We start from the raw sequence: 20,068 nt of genomic DNA on the forward strand, positions 1-20,068 counted from the left end.
CTTATTGCACCACTGTCTTTCCCCTTTTGGAAGTTTCCGTTTTACCAGATATAGAGAGGTTAAAAGCAACAAAAAAGGCTTTTATGGGTATGTTCGTAGCAAAAGGAAGAACAAAGAAACAGTGGGGTCACTCTGAGGAGAAGATGGTGAAATGCAAACAGGGGACACAGAAAGGGCTGAACTCCTCAATGCCTTCTTTGCCTCAGTCTTCTCCGATAAAGAAAACAATACCCGACCTGAAGAATTTGGAGTAAATGATTCAGCAGAGGAAACATAGCCCAGAATAACTAAGGAGATAGTACAAGAATACTTGGCTAGTCTAGATGTATTCAAGTCTCCAGGGCCAGATGAACTGCATCCAAGAGTATTAAAAGAACTGGCAGATGTGATCTCAGAACCACTGGCAGTCATCTTTGAGAATTCCTGGAGAACAGGCGAAGTCCCGGCAGACTGGAGGAGGGCAATTGTTGTCCCTATTTTCAAAAAGGGGAAAAGAGAGGACTCAAATAATTACCGCCCAGTCAGTCTGACATCAATACCAGGGAAGATTCTGGAGCAGAACATTAAGCAAACAGTCTGTGAGCACCTAGAAAGGAATGCTGTGATCACCAATAGTCAGCATGGATTTCTGAAAAATAAGTCATGTCAGACTAACCTGATCTCGTTTTTTGACAGAATTACAAGCCTGGTAGATGAAGGGAACGCAGTGGATGTAGCCTACCTTGATCTCAGCAAGGCATTTGACAAGGTGCCCCATGATATTCTTGTAAAGAAGCTGGTAAAATGCGGTCTTGACTATGCTACCACTCAGTGGATTTGTAACTGGCTGACTGACCAAACCCAAAGGGTGCTCATCAATGGTTCCTCTTCATCCTGGAGAAGAGTGACTAGTGGGGTGCCACAGGGTTCTGTCTTATTCAACATCTTTATCAACGACTTGGATGATGGACTCAAGGGCATCCTGATCAAATTTGCAGATGACACCAAACTGGGAGGGGTGGCTAACACCCCAGAGGACACGATCACACTTCAAAACGACCTTGACAGATTAGAGAACTGGGCCAAAACAAACAAGATGAATTTTAACAGGGAGAAATGTAAAGTATTGCACTTGGGCAAAAAAAATGAGAGACACAAATACAAGATGGGTGACACCTGGCTTGAGAGCAGTACATGTGAAAAGAATCTAGGAGTCTTGGTTGACCACAAACTTGACATGAGCCAACAGTGTGACGCGGCAGCTAAAAAAGCCAATGCAATTCTGGGCTGCATCAATAGGAGTATAGCATCTAGATCAAGGGAAGTAATAGTGCCACTGTATTCTGCTCTGGTCAGACCTCACCTGGAGTACTGTGTCCAGTTCTGGGCACCACAGTTCAAGAAGGACACTGACAAACTTGAACGTGTCCAGAGGAGGGCAACCAAAATGGTCAAAGGCCTGGAAACGATGCCTTATGAGGAACGGCTAAGGGAGCTGGGCATGTTTAGCCTGGAGAAGAGGAGGTTAAGGGGTGATATGATAGCCATGTTCAAATATATAAAAGGATGTCACATAGAGGAGGGAGAAAGGTTGTTTTCTGCTGCTCCAGAGAAGCGGACACGGAGCAATGGATCCAAACTACAAGAAAGATTCCACCTAAACATTAGGAAGAACTTCCTGACAGTAAGAGCTGTTCGACAGTGGAATTTGCTGCCAAGGAGTGTGGTGGAGTCTCCTTCTTTGGAGGTCTTTAAGCAGAGGCTTGACAACCATATGTCAGGAGTGCTCTGATGGTGTTTCCTGCTTGGCAGGGGGTTGGACTTGATGGCCCTTGTGGTCTCTTCCAACTCTATGATTCTATGATTTTTAAAAGGAAACAAAGCTCTGGTTGAGAATTACACTGTCATTTGGGGAAGGGGCATGGGCATGAATTGTCCACATCCAAGATGACACATTCCTTGCCTCCTGTCATCTTCTGTGTTCTTGGAGCAAGTTGGCTAAATCCAGAAACTGGGGAGGTGAAGTTTCTGTCAGACTAAAGCTGTCTGTCAAAATAACTTGGGGCCAACTAGATCACACTTGTTTTTCCTTAAGTAATTAAAGGACCAGGGGAAACCAGTTCTCACTCTGAAGGCAGCACTTGAGAAGGAGAGACTTATCACATACCATTGCTATATAGCTCCGTTAGTTAGAGCATGATGCTGATAACACCAAAGTTGCAGGTTTGATCCCTGCGTGGGACAGCTGCATATTCCTGCATTACAGGGGGTTGGACTATATGATCCTTGGGGTCCTTTCCAACTCTATAATTCTATTATCCTATCTTGTAATTCCCTGATGATAGCAAAATGGAGATTGCTCTCCTCACATACAGGGCTAGGAAAATTAGGAAAAACTGGTACCAATGGGGATCCCCCCCAACCCCCCCCCCGACTGTGTGGCTAATCACCATGTTGTCTGCTTACTGGGTCCTGGGGTGGGCAGTGGTTTTGACCGATCACAACAGGCCCTGATCCTGGGGAAGCAGTGCTGGGCTAGGTGGCCAGCCTTTGGGAAATTCCCAGACTGGTCGCTTGGGGAGAAAGAGAGAATTGTTCTCTACAGTGAGCATTTGCAAAGATATCTGGGTCCCTTGTCCCTGTAGTCAAGGAAAATATACAAAGCTCCCTGCTACTTATTAAGCGCAGGTGTAGTTTGGACCTCAGTCACCAGCCTCTGGGTTTCTGTCAGTGACTTTCTGTTGGCCATCTGCCATGCTGCCCTGGAGCTAGATTGTATGTCTGAATTGTGGATAGTATCCAGGTGCTTCAAGTGCTAGGGTGGTCCTTGGTTCAGTTCCAAGGCTGGCAGCTGCTATTTTAAAAATATAACCAAGCAGTTATAGGGTTCTTTAAATTTCAGGAAAAGGTCATTCAGAGTTGACTGACTTGGTGATGCACCAGCAGCAGGAGAGGAGCAGCAGCAGGGACAACTGCAGAGCAGGTAGAACTTTTGCCATCTTCCTGCTCCGCTTTCACTGCTGCTGCCCCAGAAATGAGAAGAGAGATGCTGAAGGAACCTCCCCACCTACCTCTACTTTAAAGCAGCTGGCCTTGATGCCAGACTTCTTGATGGGTGGGGAGAAAACCAAAAAGTCACTGGGTTGATGTGGATGGTTTTGGGGTGAGGGAGGGGGGTGTCAGTGTTAAGCTTTTATTTTTGTCTGTTAGTGGGTGGGAGTATTGTTTTGTTTATTGTCTGTGTACTGCTAATGTTTTTTATTATTGTTATGGGGTGCTGGTGGGTTTTTTATTTCCTCAATATATCGTACGGCATATTCATAGAACTGTAGAATTGGAAGTGACCACGGGGGTCATCTAGTCCAGCCCCCTGCAATGTAGGAACCTTTCGCTCAGTGTGGGGCTGGAATCCACAACCTTGACCTGAGATGAAGGGTCTCATGCTCTTCCGACTGAGCTATTCCTCACCAGATGTATTAATGTGTCATATACCCCTCCCACTGCTTTTCAAGGTATAGTGTAAGTCATTTGAAGAGCCATTGGGGGACAAGCAACTAATAAATAAAAAATGTTGAGATGAATTAAGTGAAAGCTTACCTCAACTAGAAAAATTAAGGTCTCTATCGCACGCACACACACACACACACACACGCGCGCGCACTCTCTCTCTCTCTCTCTCTCTCTCACACACACACACACACACACACACAGCACTAAAATTCAGGGGTTCTGGGTGAACAAATAATCAATGTGATTTAATGACAAAACCTTTGTTTCTTTTTGTTGTTTTTTAAAAATAAGAATACTTAAAGTATTAATAGTTTATAAGAAAGAATACTTAAAATACTAATGATAAAGAATCTAACACCCTAGGCAAGTCCCAAAAGCTCAGGATAAAAGCACAGGATGTGCCCCTTTCCCTTATGTCAACCCAATAGAATTACTTGGAAGTGACCTTTGATAACAGTTTACCCTGAGGTCTGCTGATGCTCTCTAACTTGCTTGCTGTTGGGTCCCCAGGGGGTGGTGGAAATGGAAAGTGGCTCTTCAGTGACTCCCTCAGCCACTTACCTCAGCCTGTGAGCTTACACCTCCTCCAGGATCAGAGGTACTGTGTAGACCAGGCACCCCAAAACTCGGCCCTCCAGCTGTTTAGGGACTACAACTCCCATCATCCCTAGCTAACAGGACCAGTAGTCAGGGATGATGGGAATTGTAGTCCCAAAACAGCTGGAGGGCCGAGTTTGGGGATGCCTGGTGTAGACAAAGTGCTGGAAGTGGAAGAGGGCTGCTGCCCTCACGCCCTGCTTGTGGGCTTCTCATAGATAGGCATCCAATTAGCTACCATAAGGAACAGGATACGGGGCTTTGGCCTGATATACCCGGGCTTTTCTTACGTCCTTAGGATATTGTATGATTTATTTTGTTGATGGAGAAGATTACCAATCAAGTCAAAGTTGGCAGGAGCCAAGCCAGTCTGGCATATTGGCTTGGTTGCTTTCCCCGTCCCCCTTAAGTATACAGAAACTTCAGCATGATTTTATCTTAGGGTCTAGTAAATATGCTTCTGTTTATGTACATTCTAAATGGTTTGGCTTTAGTTCAAGCAAATATGTTCTGAATGTTTTACTTCGTATGAGTTGATATCGAAATGAGGGATGAGAGCAGGCTTCTCAATTCCTCCCTGTTTACATTACTATTTATTTTGGAGGATTTTATTTTATTTTTGTAAATGGTATTATCTGCACATGCCTGGAACGTCGTGGTAGGGGTCCTCAGTTGGTGGCATTTCTGTCCATTTTCTTATTTTATGAATAAAGTAAAAACAAATAGTTTGAAAAGAGAGAGAAGAGCTTTGCTGCTTTGCACCCTTTGGTGCATAATATTTCTCGGTCAAAAGTTCCACAGTACACTTGATCGAAGCTTTAACCCTTTGACTTTGCTTTTTTATTGCATGTTACTTTGGCTTTAATAAAGTAGCTCTCAAAAACTGCGCACACCCTTTGGCCCCATTTAAAGCAGTGGTTTAGCAGTTAATCTCACTTCCCAGGGAATTCTGGGAATTGTAGCTCTTTGAGGGGACTAGTCTTTTAACAATTCTCAGCACCCTTAACAGATTACAGTTCTACGGATCCTTTGCGGATAGGCATGACTGTTTAAAGTGATGTTATATTGCTTTAAATGTATACTGCAGATGGGGCCTTTCTACACTTGCTGCATTCTTCACACTGCACCTGAAAAACCCTCTTTATGCATATTTGCCCTCCTGGATAGTAATGCAAGAATTAAAAAAGGAGAAATTGCTTATTATCCCACTGGGGTTACAGTTACTATTTGTGAACGTCCTGAACCTTGGCTGTTATAGGATTTCTTAGTAATAAAGGCTTTCAAAATTGTTCACCTCACCTCAACTACCCTTTCCTCTGCTTGTCTCTCACCTCCCAGTTTGAGCACACTGTTCAGACATTATCACACCATCCAGTTTAGCATGTGAAATTTGAAGCTTTAATGATTTCTGCTTGCTTTTGTACATAACATAGGAGACTTGCCAGGCAAAAATCGAAATGAGACCGAAAATCCCGAACACATTGTGCCACCAAAGTGTACCATAAAAAATAATTCTTGAATAAGTTTCCATAAATGCTGAAATCCCCATTAGCTTAATAATCTGAGTTCAGTACCCTGGTATGACCCAAATGCACCAAGCAAAGAAGAGTAGAAAAACTTCTTTGTGCATTTGCTATCTTTTTAAAAAAATGAAGAAAAGAAAAAAGATGATAAATTGAGGGTTCTCCCTGTTTCTGAAGTAATGTCCCTATGTCTTCAGAAATGGGTACTTTTTTCTACTTGAGCTTGCATGAAGGACTGCTGTTTATTTCTAGTTTTCCCACTGTACCTATTTAACAGCAGAATGCCAAGCAAGAATTCAATAGATGCCATTTCGTTTACACTTTAGCTTCAGGGTTCCATTTCCATATGACTTTGTCAAAAAACCTTTGAACATCTGCTGTGGAACGCTAGTGTGTTGCAGAGGATTCGGGGGTGTTATAAGGTTGCATACACAGTTAATGCGGGCCCTGCTCTTCTGGGCCTCCCTGTCGATTTACATGAACTGAACAAGCAACCTAGAACATACCTCATATTCACTTGCAAACAAGAAGGTGATGGGCAATCTTATTCATTGTTACTGATCTTCCCACTGAAGGAACCCAGCTAAGTATGGAAGGAACCCCTGTGTTTCCTAGAACACGGTTTGAACACTGCATTATAGTATTGTGGTGCGTCAGCTATTGACTCGTTGTCATAGAGGCCTTCAAGGTGCAGAGGCCTTCCAGGAAAATAATGTGGTAATGGAATCCAAATTCAAAAGTTGTCTCAAGCTGTAATCTGTAGTGTTTTAGTCACACTTGATGAATTGCACATCATTTATAACTTTTGTTTAGTCTAAGGGCTGCAAATCCTATCCATTAAGGGGCAGTGGTGGTGACAACAGGCCTACTTTTCATTGTTTAGGTCAGGCATAGGGAACCTGTGGCATTTCAGATGTGCCTGGATTACAATCTTCATTCCCTAGGGATGAGACTAAGAGTGCCTCTCCCACCAGATAGCCTTACCGGGTTTATGATCCACCCTGGGTGAGGGGCCACCCCACTCTCCCCAGACCAGCCCTGCTTCATGAGTGGAATGGTAAGGTTTATGAGAGCTCTGAGTGAACTCCTTTTTTAGCATAACTGTCCCTCCCCCCCTTTTCTTTTCCCTCTCCTACTTTCTTCCCCTTTCTGCTCTTTCTCTTGTCATCCCCACTCTTCCTTCTACCCCACCCACTCTCTCTAGCCAGGTGGGGGCAGGAAGAAATTTCCTGAGCAGCTTTGTGGCACGGTTATTCCTGATGATTGACTATGCTGGCTGGCTGGGAGTATCACAAAATCCGGAGGGCACCTGGGTTGCCTATCCCTGATTTAGATTAATATGGGGTGGAATAAGATAGTAAGTACCCAGATTAGGACAGGGTTTCTTGATTAACTGTTCTCCTTCTTGAAGATTTAAACCAAGGAGAAAGGGGGCCTGTGGTATATGGAGAGAAGGGTTTTGTCAGTTTTGCAGAGTAGTTAAAAATGGCAGATCTGATCCAAACTGGATATTAAACCTGTTTGCTAACCTAACTGGGAATTAACCCACACAGTCAGCAGTTAATCTCTGCTAGTTTATGAATTCACCAGTTAGATTCACCACTGTAGAAGTGAAAATATTCATCAGACTTAAGAAATAATAAAATACAGCATTTTTGACCCAACAAATAAATGATAAGGCTGGATTCTCACAGTCAGGCAGCAACTATCTGCATCCTCCCTGTGGTTGTAGTTTGTGTCCTCTCAGCACCAGCTGTTAGGCTTTCCCAAGTCAGCATTGTCATTAGACACCTCTGAATAATCCAGCTGCACTCAGCAAGGGCCATAACAAACACCAGGATGGTGAAGCCAAGAAGCATCCAAACACAGCATGAGTCTCTCCACTCAGGGAACGTTCCTGCAAAGTTCTTTGGGTGGTCAGCTGTTTCGATTGTTGTTGTTCCCAGTAAATAGGATTGGGTGGGGAAGGATGGAGGATTCTGGGAAACTGTGTGCACAGCCAGATGCAGAAGGGGTGTGTGTGTAAAAATCTGGATAAAGGAAAGCTGGGGACCAAAACTGGGTTTTCCCAAAGATAAAATAAATATTGCCCCACACATCTATGATACCAGTAACTTAATCAAAACTTGGATAAAACTCAAGAATTGGAATTTAGCAAAATTTGATGGTGAAATTAACACTGGAGGGTGTTGTGTGGGGTGTCAATGGTGTTCAAATAAGAGTTTGTGGCTTTTTTTCTAAATAGCTTCTGAGTGTGACCATTTTCAAAGATTTGATATTTTTTTTTCAGAGTTTGGAGGAAATCCTGTTCTGACCCCTGAAATGATACCTGAATTTCACCTCTGTTCTGAGTACATGAAACTTGTTTGGTTCTCAGCTGGATTTCAAATTTGAAATGGTTTCTTCATTCATATTGCTGTGTGGACAAGGATGGCATGTGGATTCTTTGGTTCAGCTCACACTGTCTTCCTTTCACATTTGCTACAGGGAAAGTTGCTTCTCTCCCATCAGTCCAGAGACATGTCCGCTGGTGCAGTCCTTCCTTTGTCCCAGCAGAACATTCCTTATGGATGGACATGTGCAGCTGAAGACGGGCCTGCAGACCCAGGAACGACACCTTTTCCTCTTTTCAGATATTCTTGTGGTCGCCAAACCCAAGTAGGTCCAGTGCTGAAAAAAGGACTCTCTGAGATTCCTGATAATTTTCTTTCTTTACGAACTACTGTTTTGTGGTTTGAAGCTCAGAATATTCCTGTAGTTACCTGGTTATTACTATTTTGTTAGCCAGATTTATTACACCTAATACATGGGGATAGCTACAGCCACTGTTGACTTGAAAGTAAAAAGTGTGTCCAGTTCTATTAACAAGAGTGTACTTTTTGCACATGGCACTTAAAAGGAGCCCTTTTATTTAACTTGCTTAATGTGTCTCTTTTGAGCATTGTTATCTAAAGCTTTCACAAACAAATCCACGTGTAAGAGGAACAATCAGCTCATTTGTTGTTGCAATAGGGCCCTGTACAGTTTTTAGTTACTGCAAATGCAAATGTCATCTAATAATTATTTTAAAAATGTGAGAACAACCCTGCTTTGCTGAGAACTCTGATCCCTAATTTAAGCATGCATTTTTAGCACCTTGGAAACCCAATCACTCTGCGACTAATGAAGGCATAACTGTAGTTCAGGAGTCAGTTGCAGCATTGCATTCCATATCACCTCCCATCTTCTTGTAAGACCTTAGCCACAACTATAGCTGTTTCCAGGGAAGAAGTTTATTGCTTGGGCAGTTGCACTGGTGGCGAGTGCGTGAATGCAGCCCACGCAAGCCCATTCATGGTGGGCCTGGGGGTTTGCTATTTTATGATTTCATTGTATTTATTAATTGTGCAACTGTATCTGTATTTACGGTAGTTTTGTTGTATTTTTTTGTATTAATCTGTTCACTGCTTTGGAGGCAAAAAAGTGATATATCAATAAACCAATGACGGTCCTACCTACTATACCAAACTTTCCCAACCTGGTGCCCTCCAGATGTTTTTCACTTCCACCATGGACGATGGGAGTACACTAAATTGGGGAAGGCAGTACAACACTTACTATATGACATCAGGCTTTTTCCTTCTTAGCTTCTTCCTGGCATATAATCACATGTGAAAGAACCCCCAAGGATTGCCTGAAACCACAAGCTCTACAGGAGGCTGGAATGCTAGAGCTCCAGCTTGTAAATTTGATTTAATTTGTGTATGGCTGAGTGAATAATCCAAGCTCAGTGTCAAGCCTGACTGCACACAGACGGCTTACCCAGACTCCTCGGTGCTCTCACCTTCTGTTTCGGAGCATCTTCCAAACAGGTCTTGCTAATGCAAGATCATTAAAGCAAAAGGGTGTACTCGTGATAACAAAGCAGAGAGTAGTATTGAACGAAGTTTTGTTCAGAGCAGACCCATTCAAATGAATGAACATGACTAAGTTACATCCATTACTTTTAGTGGGTCTGCTCTAGTAAAGTTTACATGGATACTACTCACTTAAATAAATCTATTTATGAGATAGTTATCAATAGGATCTCCCTTTGTTTTTAAACCACTCATTATTAAGAACTAGATAGATTTCCTTACCCGAACTCACAGCTGCTTGAACTTGTCGCAAATGCACTCTGAACCCCAAAGCCAAATTGAAGAAGGATTTTATTAGAAATATGAAGGAGGAGACAAGAAGGGAAAATAGGTTCATACTTTAAGAAAAGAAACATGAAATACCAAACTTTTCTGTCTATAAAACGCCCCCATGTATTAGACGCCCCCTATTTTGGGGGGCTCACATTTAAGAAAATAAGCAATTGGGGGGGTGCCGAACCAAATGTCACTCACTCAACTGGCATACGCTAACAATCGCAAGCAATGCAAGCCAAATTGCCAAAGTGGCAGCCAGTTCAAAGCAGCCCTCGACACATCCACAAATAATCCACCCGATTGACAAAGCAGCAGCCAATAGAGAAGCAGCCCTTGCAGCAGACACCATTCACCCACCCAATCTCTAGATCCTACTTGTGAAGACAACTACCCATGTATAAGACGACCCCCCCCCATTTTTTTACTTTATTTTGGAGTAAACAAACAAACCCTTGTCTAATACATGGGAAAGTAAGGTAACTAGTTAATCCATGGAAACCATTGCATTTAGACCTGTTACAGTCACAGATAGGTTCACCCAATGCATCCTTGATGGTCAAAAGCGGGGATAAAGGAATATGGACATCATGTCCTGTATTTTTCATGTTCACATCCAAGTGGCTTTGATTGACAGACTGCCTGGCACAACTAATGTGCTGAGGCACTCTTAACGTTTTTGAAAGCCAAGAAGTGAAGAGAGCAAGGTGTTAATTAAAAGGCGATTGCCAGGTCTGTTGCTGATACACAGGATATATACGGTAATCAAAGGCTGGCTCAGATTGTGTACTCAGAAGTGACAGGAGTTACATGACTCGGTTCTTGGGAGGAATGGTGAGTTACATGCCTCAAAGAAAGAAATTCTGATGGGGAAAATCTGCATCTCCATGACAAAGTAACTGTTGACGTTTATCAGAATACCAGACTTCCATATTGCTTCTGTGCAAATTTTAATTAATTTCAGGCGGAGCAGTTCTATATATGTTTACTCATAAATACAGAATTGCTTCCTCTTGTTTCTTTTGCTATCTTGTTTTCACATTCTAATCCACTACATTAGATCTTAGTATTTTTATGTTATAATCCATACCTCTGAGTCTGTGTGTCAGCCTTCTCCTTTCAAACTGCTGTGTTAAAGCACACAAGAGGGGTACATTAAGATAAATAATGTGTTTGGGGAACTTTTCATCTAGAAGTTCAGATGTTCCTCACCTGTATGTGGTGCATAAGGAAATGGCAATTGCTTTCCCTTGCTTACAGGAAACTTGAGGGCCTTTGTGATGTTGGCAGCCATAACTTCACCTTCGGTCCTGGCCATTTGCATATCTGGCAAAGATATGGGAGGAAAAGATCAAGAAGGAGTGTAGACTTAATCCCACTTCAGAAATAACACCTCATGGATTCCATCAATACACAAATTAGCCCCTCTTTATGGCATCTGAACATGCAGCCTGAACATCTGTAGCAGAGAAGCTGTATGTGTGAAAAATTCAAATGATCTGGGAAAGGCTTTGGAGGGAAGATAAAAAATTTGTGGCATGCTATGATTTAAAAGAGAACTGCATGAAAATGCTCTATAGGTGGTATTTAACACCTGTCAAACTGGCCAAAAATGTTCAGATCTAGGCGAAACACCTGTTGGAAATGCAGGGAGGTGGAAGGCACATCGATCCACATGTGGTGGAACTGTAAAAAGATCAGAAAATTTTGGGAGATGATCTATAACGAACTTAAAAAATATATGTTTAAATGCTCTTTTCCCAAGAAGCCTGAAGCCTTCCAGCTAGGAATAATGAGTAATGAAATCTCAAAGAAATTCAGGAGAATTTTCATGTATGCTACAGTAGCAGCCAGAATTTTAATCGCAAAAGGGTGGAAAGGAGAAGCTATCCCATCCAAATTAGACTGGCAAAACAAATTGCAAGAATATGCAGAACTAGCCAGATTATCAGCAAGGTTCCAAGATGTTACCGATGAGAAATTTAACAGAGAGTGGGATGTATACAGAGTTTATTTAAAAGAACATTGCAAAAATATAAATCCGTTGGCAGGTCTGGATTGACTTTCTGCATGTAATAGGAGAATCTTATAAAATTAATGTAATTGAAACAACCTAGAAGAGACAAAGTTTAGTGTGCAGATAAAGAATGTAATCTGGGAACCACAATGGGGGGGCCGGAGATCATGTTGAATCCAACTACAAATTGTTACATACAACAAGCACCAACTATGGAATGAATGTCTGTTTATTTTTATTTTTATTTTCTGTTGATTACTTATGTTACACAGTTTTTAAAACCAATAAAACATAAACATATATACATACATATATATATATATATATATATATATATATATATATATATATATATATATATTACATGACCAGGAGCCATTTCACAGTTCATTATCACATGGCACCCTTGTGTGTTCAGCTGTAAAGTCTTTTTTTGCTACAGGTGTGCTATATGTACAGGTGCCAGAGGGTAGGGTCAGTCAGTAATACCCCCTCTCAGACTGGTCAAACATATGGGTGTAATTTCTGAAGAGGGCTATAGAAATGGGAGCATCAACCAGAACAGTTACTGTCTAGAACACAACTGATTTGACTGTGCTGAGGAAGCAAGAACATACGTTTTGGTGAATGGGGGCATTTCACAGACATGGTCACCACAAAGGTGGGGCTATAACTGAATAGAACTGAAAGGATATGGCGGGGGGAACTGAGGTAATGATACACGTGAGGCGGTGGACAGAGGCAATTAAAGAAACTCTTGGAAGCACTAGTCTAAATATGCTATTTCCATAGGAATTAGAGCAATGTTCATTTGAATCATGCTCATTAAAAGTAAATTACCAATTGAGCATGGGACAGATCTGGGTTACAAGCAAGATTTTATAGTATCAGAAATTGGGAGCAGCTCTTGTTGCTTTAGCCCGTAGTCCTAGGTGTGTAATGTGGTATCTGGCACCTGGGAGGAATGTACTCAACTTGCAATTTGCATCATGGAACTTTGTCTACAAGCTGATCTCATGACTACAACATCCTACTTGATTTTTATACTTATTCTTTATTTTTCCTTCCTGTGTAGCATCTTGCCTGATTAAGAGTTCTCAAATCTTTCCCCAATTTTGTGACAATCTGCTTGTTCTTAATAAGGGCATTTCCCAACAGCAGATTTGGAAGGAGATTTTAAAAAGAGCAACATAGCTACTTTTTGCTTTCCCCGTCACATTGTGATTGGTTACAAAAAAAAGAGGGATAGGAAGTTTACTTAGTGTATTTGAAATGTCGGTTCTTATTCAGATTTTATTTGAGGCTGGCTCCTAGGAGAAGGCCATTAGTACTGACTCCATTATTGTAAACCACCTCTGTACCGTTGTTGATTCAGGCAATTTGTGTTGAAGTGGTTTCAACAAAGAACTGAGCTGCTTTTAATTGTTTAATTAGACAATTAATTGTCAGCTTGGTGTTCTGTGTTCAAGAGAACTTTATAGCTGCCAACTTTTTGGATATTGCTTCTGTGGCTTTAATGGCTGCTCAGTATGTGGAAATTTAACAGATAAAATGAAGGTTTTCCTGGCATGGGGATAAAGTGATGAGGAAAAGCTGTGTATCAGATTTTCCTGGGAAGATCCCTGCCAGGAAAAAAAAATTAGCCATAAGAATATAACATTTCCCAGAAATGAAATATCCGAAACTGAGATAGCAGAAGGAATGTTTGGTGTGGATGTGACCAAAGTCTTGTGGCGCCTTATTTTAGTCCCAACATTCAGTTTCATTGGATGCCCTGGGTTCCCATACCATGAGAGAAGAAGATCAACTTTTGTTTATCTAGTTTTTCCAAACCATATATGTATCTCCCACTTACTTACCTTTTAAAAAAACCAAAATATCTCCCAGTGTTGTAATCATATCTCATTCGGAGAAATGCTCTATACTCCTGCTGATTTACACTACCATTTTCTGCATCACATTAACCCCTGAGAATTTCAACATTAAATGCTGAACTAGGAGCAGGAGCTATGATAGCGAATACAGAAGTATGATTCTCAGAAGGCGCTGTCTACCTAGAATGCCTGGGGAAACATTAGTGGCACTTGAGAGAATTGTCTAATAGAACAGCTGTGATCTTGCCCATCTCCTGTTCATTTCGGTGAGGTTTTCATTGGAGGCTCTTCCCAGTGAGTTGTGTCCAGAGCTATGTTTACATCTGTGGATATTTGAACTGGTGCCAGTTCCTCTGCGGCACAGCATCCAGCCACAGCTGTTAACAGACTAGATATTAAAAGCTTTGGAAAAGTAAGAGCATCATAAATGTAGGTCAGTCCTTTGAAATCCACAAGGGTCAAGTGCTTTCACATTGGAGATCTAGATTGCTGAATGTGTCCTATGTTGTTTGTACTGCAAATTAGACTAATACTGAAGAAGGAATTCCACTTTGCCTATCCCTCCCAGGGCTTGTTCTGCCCTTGCTTAGCCTTTGGGAATCCTCTTGAAATGAGCCTGGGAATGTGGAATTAAGGCTCATGTGTACCTTCCCCATAACGAGAACATGGAGAGATACCACATTTATTTGAATGTGAGATCTTCCTTACCCTGTGATAGAGATCAGCTACAGCACCTTATAATGAGAATGACTGGTATGTGTGTGTATGGTATGGGGGGATTAAGGCATGCTCTCAGTTTCTAATGCATCAGATAACAATAAGTCAAACACTTCTGGACAGAAGTGACTGTTAAAGAAGGCTATTTGAACACCCACTGGAAGGTAGGTCTTCTCTGAACTCCTAATGCAAGGCTGATAGAAACTCTCCCATCAGCATTTTGGTTGATGGGGCCTGCATATATAAAAGCGGAGACGTCTAAAGTGGCTTGCAGTATAAAAACACAATATAACCAACCAAAAGCAAAGCAAACTAGAAATATCAATACTAATATCAGCAGCAAAGCCACACAAAGCAGTAATAGTCAGCAAAATTGTGAATATGCTCAAGTCAGGCGTCTCTTCCATGTCTGTGGTAAGCCTGCTTGTCCCATTGATGCACATCTGACAAGAGTTGAGGGAAAGGCCAAGTACATGTGACCTTCCCCATACTTCCTACGTCAGCCTTTTTATGCTTCCACACTAGGCTTCACACACAACTGAGGTCAGCAAGTCTGTTCATTTTCGTTTTTATTTATATTAATGAGCTGCTTTTGTACCAAATGACTCGAAGTGGCTTGAATACCAAAGTGGCATCAGAACATTCTCTGACCTTTCTTGACATGGCTTTGAGATTATACCCTTGTTTCCACTTGTAAGGGCAGATATGTACTCCTGGATTCACAGTTTTTCTTGAAATACAGCATTTGAAAGCAGTCTTTGTTTCACTAGAGAACTTGGTCAGGTCCAACGAAGCCCATTTTTGAATTGGTGATCATCTGTTAGTTCACCCTTTTTGCCTCCAGGGCTGTGTCAGTTGCAACTCCTGTGTGTAGTTCCAACAGAGTCCATTGTTTTTAGTTTTGCGCTGGCTGAAATGTGCCTGTTTCATAGTTATTTTTAACCTTCAGTTGCCAGGGATGTACTATAACAGACTTCTTTTAATTACAGGTCACACTTGCATTTCAAACTGAAGAGCCAGGCGCGTCTCTGTGACATGTGGACAGCTTCTTGCCTGGAAGAGGTCTATGAAGGTAGCACGGACCTGGAGAAGTCTTTTGTTTTAGGATGGCCCACCACCAACTGTGTTGCCAGCTTCAGGTATGAGAGACTATTTGCATTGGTTGCCCCCCTTCCTGCCTGCATTCATCCAACAGCGTTAAAGTTCATGAATGACCAAGAGTTGAAAATACCCAGTACCCTTTTTTATGAATTACCTCAATGAGAGACCCTTCATAGCGCAAATGAAGTTGGTGTTGAATCAAGATTCCTTCTGCAGCTTGGAATGAGTGGAGCCTTCTGGGTCTTGCTTTTCAGAGTAACAGTTTTGTGGCCGTTCTTCAAATGCACATGAAATTATAATTTACATGCATGCAAGTCATACTTACTTTTCTCATGGTTTTTTGGTGCATTTGTGGTATAGACCTTCTGCCTGTACAGTTTGACTGTCAAGGCTTCTCTCAAAAGATTCTGGAAATTGCCATTTTGATAAGGCTGCTGAGATTTCTGTTAAAGATCTGTAGTCACCCTCACAGAGCTTCAGTTTCCAGAGTATCTGGGGAGAGGGATGCTACTGAGGTCCTCCTGGTGGTCCCCGCAATGGATATAGAGCAAAAAAGAAAGGAAAACAGTTGAGCCAGTTGGTCAGTCTGCTTCTCTTTTAACAGCCAAGAAGGGCAAGAGAGATGAGAAGACATAAGATAGGTTGGACCCCTTCTGGTACTAGTATCAATTGCTGTCCATGCCTGAAGGAAATGAATTTCTCCTTATGGAATGGACGTCACCTCCAAAATCTGCTCTGAAGGGTTGGGGAGCAGATTTTAGAGTGTGCAGAGGTCTTCAGGGCAAACATAGGAAGGTGAAGTCCCATTTCGTGAGTGGGAGATACAGCTGTGTTGGATTCTATCCAGTGAACTTCTGTCATTCTGTTTTAGAAATCCAATGGCACTTCATCAGTCATAATAAAACATTTATTTTTAACAACCCAAAATGAAGTCTTATTATATTGAGATAAATCCAAGCTTTTATCATACCCTTTGGTATCTCTAATTCTAGGTTAAGATTATATTTTTGCTTTCAATACAGTGGTACCTCGGGTTAAGTTCTTAATTCATTCCGGAGGTCCATTCTTAACCTGAAACTGTTCTTAACCTGAAGCACCCCTTTAGCTAATGGGGCCTCCTGCTGCTGCCGCGCCGCCAGAGCACGTTTTCTGTTCTCATCCTGAAGCAAAGTTCTTAACCTGAAGCACTCTTTCTGGGTTAGCGGAGTCTGTAACCTGAAGCGTATGTAACCTGAAGCGTATGTAACCTGAGGTACCACTGTATTGGAGAAGACTGGGGCAGGAGGATCCCCTAAGAAGATACTTGGAATATGAGTGATAGTATAGGGCAGGCTTGTATGGGGAAGGCTTCTTCTCTGAGATATTCTGTCCCGGGCCAAAACTACGTACCTTGAATCAAGCCTGGAAACAGATTGGCAGCCTGGCTTATAAATGGCAATGTCTATATCAAGAGAGAATATATAAGGTGGCACTCTTTTATTTCTTGCCAAATAAATTTGACAGAAAAGTTTTGATTGTCTATGCTGCAGTCCACAACCCACTTAATCGGAATCTCACTGATCTCCACTTTTACAAATTTAGAGTAAGTAGGTTCTGGTTTATGGTGATAGCGTAGCTTTGATTTTATATGTCAGTGGAAAAAACATGTTTTAATAGGTACTTTTTCTTGACTGTCTTTTGTTGACTCTGAAATAGTCTGACTTTATAAATATGATGGCCTCTGTTAAAAAGGGAATTTTAGATTTTATGTAAGCCAAGCCATTCACAATGGGAGGTAAAGAGGGCATTTGAAGAATTTTACAAGAGTTGTTGTAAAGGAAAGTCCAAATATTTATGAAGTGCATGATGTGGAAGCAATTTATACTTCCCTTAACATCCTCTGAATCCACGGGAGGCTTTGAAACACTTTCTGAGAGATGAAAAGATACAAAGACAAGAGGTACATGAATTGATGGGTCGCTTGCTAAGGCCACAGCTATTGGTGCCATTTACCAGCTGGCCTCATCCAACCAGTTTAGTTTCTCAGCTAGCTCTCAGCTTGGGCATGGAGGAAAGGATCTACTTCGAAAATTTGATTCTAAAGCTTTTATTAAGTTGGGAAATGTGGTACATAGCTATCATTTAAAACTTGTTTTTCTTTGTTTCAGTTCCATCGAGCAGAAAGAGAAGTGGCTTACTTTCCTACAAAGGTATTTCTGTTTTGCCATAATAGCCCATACAAAGTCTTGTCTGTCATTCCGAACCTAGGACACTTCCTTGTTGCCATCTTGTTGATATATAGTTTCATTTTGTGCCTCCAGAAATTGAAAAAGTTTTGTGAAAGTAGATTAGAGAAACTGGCATGTTGCTTAGATAGCAAAATTGGATGGAGCTTTTCTTACTGAATAGGATTTAATTTTGCAGACTCCAAATCTACCATTTGAAGGGAATAATCAAACTATTTGTGTAGAAGAGGTCCTTCTCATTTTAAAGGTGCTTTTTAGAGGCAAGCCGTTTCAGAAGAGCTCTTCACATTTAGAGCATCAGCATAACATATTTTCCCTTCTATTATTCTGTTGTTTCAATCTCTGTTTTGTTAAATGACTCCATTTCTGCTTGCTTTGACAGCCGTATCAAGGAAGAGAAGGAAAAAGACTATCCCAAGAGCATTCCGTTGAAAATCATTGCAAAGGATATTGGAAGCTGCGCATATGTAAGTGTTCGTAACCCGCACTGAATGAAGAGCGCGTCAGTGCTATCGTTGTGCCTGTTCCTTGGCAAACAGCTGTGAAAATTCAAATGCTGCATGATGTGTAACGCTTATTTCCGAGAACAAAATTTAGGTGTTTGTTTACAAGACCATTAACCAATACAGCACAGAGTCTTTGCAGACTATGGTTTCACATTACATGAACAAGCCATGGGTTTGAACACCATACCCCAATCTCATCTGCTATGATGGCAAGGAGGCAGTCAGGAGCATCTGCTTTTAAACTAATCAGAACTCCCTACTGAATCCAAACATGGGGGAGCTCTGGTTAGTTTAAACTATGGCTAGTTCAAACCATGGTTTATGACCTTGGCTTCTTCACAAACCATGGTTTATGACCACGGTTGAACAGCTCTTACTGCCAGAAAGTTCTTCCTGGTGTATAGTTGGAATCCCTTTTCTTGTAACTTGAATCCAGTGGTTTGGGTCCTACCCTCTGAAGCAGGAGTAAACAAATTTCCTCCACCCCCCATGTGACAGCCAGTTAGATATTTGAAGGTGGCTATCATGTCTCTTCTCAGTCTCCTCCTATTTCCTATGTTGGAGACTGTTCACCAAAGAGAAACCCAGCATCCTGCCTGTTCTTGTTTCTACAAATATATGTAGGAAACCTCTAATAGGCATCTCGGAAGCCCTTTGAGATTTTCCCTATGCTGTACTCGGTACTCAGAAAATTCTAGTCTCCTGCGTGAATTCTGCTGGGGAACATTGTCCTAATGCTTCCTCGTTCCCCCAAAATTTCCTTGTATATCTCAGAACTGAATTCTAGTACTGGGATTTTATCCAGTCACATTTTACCAATGGTCCATGACCTTCTTTTTCATTTTTTATCACTCCGGCTCATTATAAAATTGGCTATAAGGAACTGAGGATCAAAACAAGTATTTCTGATTATATCATCCAAACAAAGGGCAATCATGCTGGTTTAAGACAGTTTGAACAAAACTCAACAGATGTTTGGGGAACGGCATCTGTCAGTTTTGTGTACACACGAAAATTGTGCAGTAGTTCAGAACCTTTACAACTGAGTCACTGGAGGCTCCCTTGGACTGGTCATCCTTGAAGTACAACACAGTAGTGCCAGAAATATCACTGATAAGGCAGTAGAGTGGCAGATGGAAGCTTCCTAAAAATCTGAACACTTTCTATGAAGCTCGCCTTCCCTTTTTTTGCAAGAGCAGCTGGAGATCTTGGGGAATTGTTTCATTCTATGCTAGAGTAAGGGCTAGTTAGGGAGGAGGCATATGCAGCACAAATTATTTTATTATATTCTCTAGCCAAAGGCAAGCCTTATGCAAATGTGCTGACCTACTCCTGGGTGCCAGATGTCATTGCTTTGGGAAAATGTTATTTCCCCCCCCCCTTTGTTTATGTTCTGATCATTCAGCTATATCCCCAGGCAAAAATAGACTGTGTTTGTACTCCTTCGCTTAAGTCTTTTTGTCAGTTTATTATTTTTCAGTGGCTCATGCAGAAGGCTGTTTTTGATATTTTGCAGAGAAAAAACTGGCGCAAGAGCCTGAAACCGAGAGGTCCTGTGGACATTTTTTTACTTTATTTGTCTCACTATCTGCTAGGGCAGAAGCTTTTGCAGTTAATTATGTGATTAATTTTAGTGCATTTCAGTGGAAGAGAAGCGTCAAAAGCAATGTAGAAGATAACATTATTCACATAATGTTTGCTGACTGAAAAAACAACAATTGCATCAAGCACTCCTATTCACTTACATGATTTCTGTTAGTGACCTCAGACAAACATGCAAGTTGTGAGAATTTCTGCTCTGGTTTCAGTTTCTGATGGAATTCTTCTATCTCCCTAATCACAAGTGGGGT

The 20,068-nt window shown here is 41.6% G+C and overlaps 1 protein-coding gene and 1 long non-coding RNA gene across 6 annotated transcripts in view; both read left to right on the top strand.

Annotated features, from left to right (window-relative positions):
* Positions 1 to 20,068, top strand: part of LOC310760633 — a 141,296-nt gene that overhangs the window by 76,972 nt on the left and 44,256 nt on the right. The gene's annotated exons all lie outside the window — the stretch shown is intronic.
* Positions 1 to 20,068, top strand: part of ARHGAP20 (Rho GTPase activating protein 20) — a 77,345-nt gene that overhangs the window by 42,647 nt on the left and 14,630 nt on the right. For all 5 annotated transcript variants that reach the window (XM_083609146.1, XM_083609145.1, XM_083609149.1 and 2 more), the window contains exons 3-6: positions 8,097 to 8,267; positions 15,376 to 15,525; positions 17,635 to 17,676; positions 18,095 to 18,179. In XM_083609146.1, coding sequence (XP_083465272.1) covers positions 8,097 to 8,267; positions 15,376 to 15,525; positions 17,635 to 17,676; positions 18,095 to 18,179 — 448 coding nt within the window. The remainder of the gene's footprint in view (positions 1 to 8,096; positions 8,268 to 15,375; positions 15,526 to 17,634; positions 17,677 to 18,094; positions 18,180 to 20,068) is intronic.

Source organism: Podarcis filfolensis (assembly GCF_964270895.1).
Source record: "Podarcis filfolensis genome assembly, chromosome: 4".
Classification (NCBI taxonomy): Eukaryota; Metazoa; Chordata; class Lepidosauria; order Squamata; family Lacertidae; genus Podarcis; species Podarcis filfolensis.